Consider the following 10,000-nt stretch of genomic DNA (forward strand, 5'->3'; position numbering starts at 1 on the left):
AGCTTGTGACTTTTCCATCCGAAGTTTGAAATGGAAACTGAATTCTTCACAATTGCTCTGTGATGTCGACGATAAATATGTTCTACAATGTTTGCTGTGGAAATTGTCTGAAGAGGACACTTGTGGCAATGAAACACAACTGTATTTATCACAACTTCTCTCTCCGACTTCAGTTTGCCATCATGACATTATTGTCTTGTCTATTGTCTTGTTTCTTGTATTGTTTTTGGATGTGTACAAAGTACAGCTTGTTTGCAGTATTCATGCCTTAAATTGCCCCTTTGCGGGACTAATAAAGTTTTTTGAATTGAATTGAATTGAATTGAATGACATTGCTGCTTCAAACTCGATGAGACAGGTGTTCTCGATGTAACTGAAGAGTCTCTCTCTCTCTCCTCCGCAGGTCAATGTGGTCCCAGCATGCATCAGAGCCTTGACCAAGATGCTGTACTGCCCGTATTGTCGAGGCATGCCCGGGCTGAAACCGTGCCACAACTACTGTCATAACGTCATGAGGGGCTGTCTAGCCAACCAGGCAGACCTAGACGCTGAGTGGAACCTCTTCCTTGGTAAGAAAAAGATATATCAGGGTAGGAAATTAGCATGGGCTCGGGGCAAAATGGCCCCTAAAAAAATCTAGAATTGATTTGAGATGACGGGGGCTTTTAAATGCCCCCATAAAATAGAGAGTTGAAAACTTTCTGTATTTTAACATCATTCTGTATTTGCAAAGCGTGACTCGAAAATGGCCAGCTAGTCGTCCGTACAACCCCCGCCCCTCCTCCTCCTACTAGCGTTATTGACCTCAGTGACAGGCAGCACAAGCTAGCTGGCCAGCTAGCTCACTCATGTTTTTGCCAACATTAATAACATGCCAGACAATCAACAGTGTGGTTGAGATCGGAAATGGGAATCTTGAACTGTGATTGTTTATGAACTTTTAGAAATAAAATATGATTGGATAAGAGTCATTGATGCTACATAGGTGCAACTAAGGTATTTCCCAACATTTGATCAAATTGCCCCTCAAATTATCCAAAATGCCCCCGAAATATATTTCACAGGGGCAAAAATAGCCCTCGTTTAAAAAAGTTAATTTCCTACCCTGATATATATATATATTTTTTTTTGCATCTGGTCCTCTGTGTTTTCTGTGTTTGTGTGTATGCGTGCGTGTTTGTGTGTATGCGTGCGTGCGCGTAGGCGTGTCTGTCTTTTGTCCGTCGCGTGCACACACCACACTCGCGTGTGCTTGTGCGTCGGGCACGTTGCCGCTCAGCGCCTCTGAATAGTCTCTGCGGGAACACAAGAAGGATGCGCTATGTTACATTCAGCTTTAAAGGATTTCCAGAGACAAAAGTGAAATCTTATTTGTAGCACGCCAGTCCCTTCCTTCCTTCCTTCTTCTTCTCTGTCTGAAATGTTGTTTGCTATCGCCGGAGCCCTGGCACGGCGCGCGAAGCTCTGCTCCCTGCTGCTCGGGAGTGATAAAGGATGAGCAGATCCGAGGCAAACACATTTTCTATAGTGATTCCAGCTGAGCTCGGGTGAGTAATATAGCACACTTCAGTATAGGCCTTAAGTAGCAGGCTGCTGTAAAGCCTCCTGTTAAATGGATACCAAGGAGGCACACAGAGAGCATTCCCTCTGGATCTTTTGTAGGCCAATGCTTTATCTGTTATGTACTCCAAATCCCACCCCACCCCCACCGACAGATAAAAAAAAAAAAATGCAAAAAAAAAAAAACGCAGATGGGTTTTTTTTAGACATCCCTGAAGAGTGTGCGTGTCAGGCGTGGTGCACTCGTGAGCGGGTGGCTGTTCTGCGACAGGCCCGTTGTTTGAGGAGCCATCAGATGACGACGACATGCCGCTGAAGTCTCAGATCAACACAGCCCCCCCCCCCGTGTCTGTTCACTGAGTGAGATGTCTCACACGCTTTGTGACGTGTTGAAAAGTTTGCGTCTCTCGTCGGCTCGCGCGGAGGCAAATCTGTCGCCGCAAAGCGGGCGTTGTTGCGCTTGACAGTAATGTAAACTGTTGTTGTTGCCATGGAGTGATGGATCTACTTAGACAAAGACACCCTTGAGGAATTATAGGGAAAAGAGGATTTTTAATTTTGCACTAGTCGTGTGTTGTTCTTTCTGCTCGAGAAGGATAGTGTTGTTTGGTATTATAATTAGAGACGTGGGACGCCTGGGGGATGTTTACGTTCACAATGAAAGATTCCTTTTTTGATGTCGACTGACATTTTGGATTCATTATCTGTCGCTAAAGGATTTCGATTTGCTTACCATGCAAGCTTGCAGGAAGTATTGATCTGGCTTTTTTTTAGAGACGACTTCTAAACGTATTACAGGTCAGTCCTCACCGTCTTTACGTTATATAGAAATGCATGGATTTGGCCCCATCATGCACAGTTTCTCATCATTGCCTTCCTCCCAAATCATCATTATTAGAGGTTATTGTCAGACTTTAAGGGTGTGCAGCCCTCATTTTGTAAGAGCAACTCAATGACGTTCACCTGTAGACTTTGCTCATGCTTAAATGTCACTATCGATCGCATTGATTGGCAAAGACCTCAGGAGGAAGGAGATGCGATGCCCTTTATCTAGGTTTGAACTTCCAGAGCAGGAGAGCAGAGAGAAGTGCCTTTGTGGAGAAATCGTGCAGGGATAATCTGTCTGAGTCTGACTGACTCAGGGTCACTGAGGTCAAACCTTTTATTCCCTGTCTTTTCCCCCTGCTTTTATTAAGAATAATAACAATAAAAAAAACAACGAATACCAAACAGCCGAGTCAGTTCTGGTCCCTCGTAGTGGAGAACAGATTATTTTTCTTCTTCGTGGTGTACAACTTTCAGGTTTGCAACTTTGAGAGAGTTTTATTTTTCCTCCACCATGAAACGGGAGGAGGGACTATGGATCGGCGACAGTCCGTTCGTCCAGCACGCGGATGAAGATCTCAGACGCCCATTGATCAGCCTTTGGGGAATGTTGCGTTGTCATGGCTCCATGACAGCCTTTTCAAAATGACACGACACATCAACACAGTTTGACAAAACGTGGGGAAATAAACGGCGCGTCTCACCACTGCGTTGCAACATTCACAATTACACTAATTGGCCAAAGTACTACTGTACAATAGAGAGCCAAAGTGAAACGTCACTTCCTGCTTCAGCACTGTACCAGAGATTTTTACCCGCCATTTATTTTCCACATTTAGATATTTTGTAAAATGCTTATAAAAATAGTTTTACTTGTTCAAACCAAACGGTTCAGATATATTTAGAAACAGGAGAGATCACATAACATTTCACTTGGACCAAAATGTAAAAAGAAATTGTGGATTTAAAGAAAATATTTCTTCGATGTAGTTTTTAAAGTTTTAGTCAAGGTGCGTTCACACCGAGATATTTATTTTTCGCTCTGTCGCTTGATTCAACCCTTTGCAATCGCTCTGTCGCTCTGTTTAAATCGCTCATCAACAGGCACACGTATTGACGGACATGTGGGGGCTATAACGTTACGCAATGTCATGATATTTGTCCACTACGACTACGAGCCACCGTCATTGTTTACCAGCTAAAGCCTATCAGCGTGCTCCTAATGCGAGCTCCATACCGGTAGGACAGACTTCACTTCATGTCAGCTGTCAGCCTGTCAATGCGGTTTGTTGCCACACAATAAACCAGCGGTTTGTTCCAAGCCAGAGTGATCCTTGACTCACTCTCACACGGCAGCCAATCAGCGTTGAACAGCGAGCGACTGATGCCAGCGTATTTTCGCTCGAGTTGGGATATTTCATCTCGAGCGACGAGCGTATTTTCTCCCTATCGCTCTGTCTCTGTCGCTCGGACGCCCATCGATTTTTCTCCCAGGCGAATATACGCTCAATCGCTCGTTTGCATTGACTTTGTATGTAAACTCGATGCCAGCGAAAAATTTTAATAGGTCGGTGTGAACGCACCTTTAGAGTGAATGTTCTATGGTCTCTCCCGATTCTAAATATAGCTGAACCGTTTGGTTTGACGAAGTAAAACTATTTCTATAAGCATTTAACGAAAGGTCTATGGGAAAATAAATGGCGGATAAAAATCTCTGGTACAGTGCTGAAGCAGGAAGTAGGCGGTCACTTTGGCTCTCTATAATAGCTCAAAACAAAGTGACATATTAGTTACCGATTGGCCGAGTCAAAGACATCATTCGTGGGGGTATTTTTGACTCCTTTCGACAGCACAGAGCGCGGTGACTAAGAGACAGTAGTGACTCACAGTGGTATTACAAGGAATATGCGTTATTATGAGTAGGTGTGGCAGGGGGGGGCCTGGCGTCATCAAGACCAATCATCTCCTCTCCTTCCCTTAAATGCTGTGCGCTCGCTCGGTGCCACGGTGCTGCTGACAATACAGCGAAGGAGAGGACAGCCCACAGTAGTTCCCCCACCAACGCTTCTCTCAGGAGAGCACTGATGTCCTTGTGCAGGGAGGTGCAAAATCGCCACAAGCGAGCATACAGCTACAGCACCTTAAATTAGATCATTAGAAAACACTATAGCTTAGTTGAGCTATGGCTGTCGCCCGGTGGAGGGAAGCGTTCAATGATATTAGGTGAAGAGGAGCCAAACAGAAGGTGGCAGTGAACCTTGGAGAAAGTTAGTACACGTACCACCACCAGGTGACTCCCATCACACTGTGGCTACATGAATGCAATTGCAATTATATAGCAGCGACATGAAGACAGGTCCCACATTTTACTTGCAAATAACGCTGCTGCTGTTGTCAAGGACGTTTGACATTTAATCTGAAATCTTTTCTTAACAGTGACGCTCTTCCTCTGTCTCATCCTATCGTGCATAATCTTGAATAATTATGCTAAACCGTTTCAGATTTCCATCTGTTTTGACGGACTGAAAGTTCAACCCCGCCGTCCGTTTAGCAAATAAGAGACGTTCCTAAGTTGTTGTTGTTGTTTTTTTTGTTTTTTAATCGGAGAACGCTGCTGACGTTCCAAAACAGCCCAACGGACAGAAATTCTATCCGTCGAGAATTCTGTCTGTAGAAAGAATGCTGTAGCCGCAGCCTCTCACACTCCCTATAGCGTAGTGTCTAGAATGTATAAGAGGGAATATAGATTGATAAAAATAGAAAATGTTTTGAGTTGTAGGCATCTAGTCAAGTCCGATTTACGAATGAAACGCGTTTTGAAAACGGGAGTTGATCAAAGTTCTGCACAAAACTATTAGAGAATATTAGATCACACTAAACATAGAACATCGACACAACCAGAAAGGAAACACAAGACATACAGTACATGTCACCAATCAAAAGGATTTAAATCTAGAGAATAAAAGCGTTCCAATCTAATTAATTGCTGCATCCTGTCTGCATGATGATAATAAGCACGCATAACGTTAAATCAACACATATACACAGATACTACGATGTCAACACATGTCACATAGTGGCTTTTATAGTGTTACTGGAGGGAACAAAATAAATATGTCACTGATCACAAGGATTGCTTACTGCAAGTTGTAGCATCCAAACAAACATAACCTTAGCGATGCAGCATATATATATATATATATATATATATATATATATATATATATATATACTGTATATATATATATCTGTAAGCAGAGCACAAGGGAGGGATGATCAGAGTGTGCATAACATACATTTCAAAGTTATTGCTACAATGCAGTAGTTTACAGTTTGTAAAGGCTTTGTGACGTGTTGCCAACCTGCAAATAGAAGACGCTGTCAGTGAACAACGAGCTCGTGAACTTGCTGAAGGACGTGATTTACTCGCTTTTCCCTGTACTGATTGTTTCTGGCAACCCTGATTCTCAAGCCATTGTTTGTGCCGGTTGTGTGTGTGTGTGTGGGTGAGAGACAGACAGACAGAGAGAGAGAGAGAGAGAGAGAGAGAGAGAGAGAGAGAGACACAGAGTGCGAGTGCAAGAGAGAGAGCGTGAGAGAGAGAGAGAGAGAGAGAGAATTCATGGTTCGGCCAATGAATGACACCAGATCATCAGTCACCTGCCAGCATGACAAATTGATGGGGCTCTGTAGGATGACAGACACATCATTATCATTTGTCTTGTCAGCACCTTGTTAAAATACCCCGAAAAAAAGGAGGGAGAAGTTAGGATTTATGTTATTATTCTGTGACTTTACTGTACCAGCTCCTCAGTGTTTTACACTCACGTCATGATCAGAGCCATTCTTGACAGGCAAGAAGTGACATTAGTATACAGGCAAAGCATGAAATATATTAGAAACATTAATTTATGTTGAATACTATTAGAAAGATTTAGTTTGAAATTATCAATTCTAGGGGGAACGGTGGCGCAGCGGTAGCGCTGTCGCCTCACAGCTAGAAGGTCCTGGGTTCGATTCCCGCCTGGGCGCTGAAGGAGCGCGTGCCCGTCCGCATGTCCTCGAGTGCCCACCGCACGGGTGGGGTTGTCAAAAAAAGGGCCTTTCTGTTTGCATGTTCTCCCCGTGCCCCCCTGGGGGGTTTCCTTCATATAGGAACCCCTCACCAAAAACATGCAATATCCTGGTCGCTGAAGTGGCGCCTCCTCTGGTCGTTCGGGGCGCCTGTTCGGAGGGAGGGGAACTCGTTGGAATAACGTGATCCTCCCACGTGCTACAGTATGTCCCATCGGTGAAGCTTCCCCTGTCAGGTGAAAAGAAGCGGCTGGCTACTGCCCATGTCTCGGAGGAAGCATGGAGCCAGCTTCGGCTCTCCCCAGATCAGCAGAGGGTGGAGCAGCAAACAGGATAAATACATTTAAATTAGCACTAATGGGGGATAAAATGGGAATCATTTTTTTGGGGTGAAAAGAAATGGTTTGAAATTATAAATTCAGCACAGTACCTTCCCCATTGCACACAAAATTAATGGCAACACAATACCACAATTCCCTGTATAATATTCCTGGATTTAATATTAAGTAATCACCTTTTTCTATCTTCCAGTATGATGCAATTCTGCAAATGACTTTGTATTCCCTTATTGCGTACTCTTTTGAGCTGTGCCTATTTACATACTATTCCCGCTAATTAAGATTTAGGCTTGTGTTGTCCTCTGTCGAGTCCTTCGACACCACAGTGTAAAGCGATCCGCATTGATTTTATTTGCTCATTTCTTTTTAATTGCATGGATCGTGTCCCGGTGTAACCGGACCTCCCCGCAACCAGCCAGTTTGTGAGAATTCAAGCCAATATTATTTCGGTCTAACTTTGTCCCTTTTTCCACCAAATTAGCTGGCTCCGTTCAGGATTCTTGGAACCTTGGTGTCATCTACAGTAGCGAAACCAGCCTGCGTTTCCGATCCGTTTGGAGCGGAACCAAGGATGCATCATCGACGGAGGGCGTTGATCAATGCCCACCAGATGTCATTAATAGTACTGTAGCAAGATGGCGGATCGCATTCGATTGATTACCTCCAAGCTTTTGTTCCGTTATTATTACAGATATTTGTTTTGATCCAAAAACCAAGCATGGACCAACTTATTATTGATAAGAAGACATAGACGACGATAGACCCTTCTCACGGGGGCCATTTTGTGTCAAAAAGGCAGGGTAAACACAGGTGCAAGCGAAACACTAATGAGGGTTTCCACCTTGCGTGATTGGAATTTGGAAACCCTTATTAGTGTTTTGCTTGCACCTGTGTTTATTCTGCCTTTTCGACACAAAATGGCCCCTGTGAAAAGGGTCTATTATGTGCTAGATGTCAATATGACATGCCCACTAAATAAAGTGGACACGCCCACCAATTTAATGACACCCCCCCACCAAATTATTTTTTGGCCAAAATGCTCCGAACGCTTCAAAATTAGGTGCATGGAACCCGGAACGGAACCCGGAACGGAACCCGTTCCATGTTGGTGGAAAAGGGGTGCTTGAGATGATAAAAAAGAAGAACAGCTTGCCAGTGTTTGACAGTACTCCAAATGCTATGAGCTAGCTTGGCAGGATCAGACTGTACAATAGTGAGACAAGTAGTGCACACAGTGCCTACAGCATAGTGTTAGCCTTCGAAGACTAAAAATCCTTCCCCATATTCTAACATTTTATAAGATCTACTGTATGGTGTCACCCAATCCGTGTGCCTATAACAGTTGTGCAATACAGTATCTTATCCAGACTCCTCCTGAAGGAGCACGGGAAAATACCACATCTTTAAGGTACATCTGAGACCTTTAACACACACAGACGCAGACACACACACACACACACACACACACACGCACACGCACACGCACACGCACACACACACACACACACACACACACACACAGAGGAGCTAACTCTGTTAGCATATGGTGCATGATGGTCTCAGTGACAGACATGAGGTAGAAACAAGCTGGCGTGTCTCTGCCTGCCTGTCAGACAGCTGAGCTGAGGGAAGGATGAGTCACATGGCCTGATAGGAAGATCTCCATCTCCTCAGCATCATCATCAGTGTTGGGGGGTAACTCATTACAAAAGTAACATATTACATGTAATATATTACTTTTAGCAGTAACTTAGTAATATAACTTATTACTTATAGGATTTCAGTAATATTATACCAGTTAGTTTGTCAAGTACCGGTAACTCAAGTTACAAATTGAGTTTTTTTTTTTTTTATCAAAGCACATTTAAATAAAGATACAATCATTTCCTAATCAAACGGTCTGTTTTTATGCAAATAACCACTACAGATGACAATAACAAAGGAAAAGAATAACATTTAGAATTTTGGACTTCCGCCATGACCGCCGGAAGTGTTAACACGACCCGGAAGAATTTGGCCCACCCCCGCGTCTGAACATAAGGTGAATAGGCTATGTTTAAATTCAAAGTGGCCTGTGGGCAGAGAGCTGTGCGTCATTACATTCTGCTCCACAGTGGTTAAAGAAAGATACAGTACAACACGCACGCACACACATGCACACACACGCACGCACGCACACACATGCACTCTCTCTCTCGCTCTCTCTCTCTCTCTCTCTCTCTCTCTCTCTCACACACACACACACACACACACACACTCTCTCTCTCTCTCTCTCTCTCTCTCTCTCTCTCACACACACACACACACACACACACACACACACACACACACACACACACACACACACACACACACACACACACACACACACACACACACACACACACACACACACACATCTAGAATGAGGCCAAATCAGGGATCAAGTTTCTTCCGGAAGTTCAGTCCCCTTGGTGCTTATCTGTTGACCCTGAAGTAACCTTAATGCAATCCCATACAGAAAAACCACATGCATCTCACATGTGCAAAATCACACGTGATCACATGTGCGAAAAGACATTGTGATCGCATGTTATCTCATGGAAAAAATCTACTGCGATCAAGGTGAATCTCCTCGTGAAAAAGCAGCGTTCACAATCAAGCAGCTGCATAATACAGGCTTCCTCCACTGGCTCTTTTCTCATCTTGTCAATCTTGTTATTTCAAGGCGACTCTATTCCCAAACAATATGAACGAATTCCAATTAGTAAGTGTGCAGTCTTCTCTAACACAGCCTAATCCTCTCCCAGTACAACATGTCATTTCGAATGAAGTCATCCTCTTCACTCCCATGCCACTGCTGTGACTTAATTGTATTTTTTTGTTTTTTATTTTGAAGGATTTGTACGTCTCTCGTGAATTATGGTGATCCTCCTTAAGGCACAAACTCCTTGTCATTGGCCTCCCTGAAGGCTTTAAAAAACAAACAAACAACCAATGATGATGCCCGCCTAGACCAAAGATTTGTCACAATTGACTAAAGGGAAAAATAATACTTGAAAGATGTATTCAGCAATGCTCAAAAGAGTCACTTTTAGCACATTATATTGTCACAGGGCATATGAAAAGATCATATCCGTGAGTGGGTTGTGATAACAGACCTGTGAATTGCTGGGGCAAAAAAATATTTTTTCGTAGTATAAATAATATCTAGGCTACGCCAC

General features: G+C 43.6%; 1 protein-coding gene across 1 annotated transcript in view; it reads left to right on the forward strand.

Moving 5' to 3' along the window:
* LOC310799552 (glypican-6-like) overlaps positions 1-10,000 on the forward strand; it is a gene marked incomplete at both ends in the record, with an annotated part of 177,397 nt that overhangs the window by 107,456 nt on the left and 59,941 nt on the right. The window contains one exon of the mRNA XM_083662148.1: positions 404-569. Coding sequence (XP_083518274.1) covers positions 404-569 — 166 coding nt within the window. The remainder of the gene's footprint in view (positions 1-403; positions 570-10,000) is intronic.

The sequence above is a fragment of the Poromitra crassiceps genome (assembly GCF_964638095.1).
Source record: "Poromitra crassiceps genome assembly, chromosome: 28".
NCBI classification, from domain to species: Eukaryota; Metazoa; Chordata; class Actinopteri; order Beryciformes; family Melamphaidae; genus Poromitra; species Poromitra crassiceps.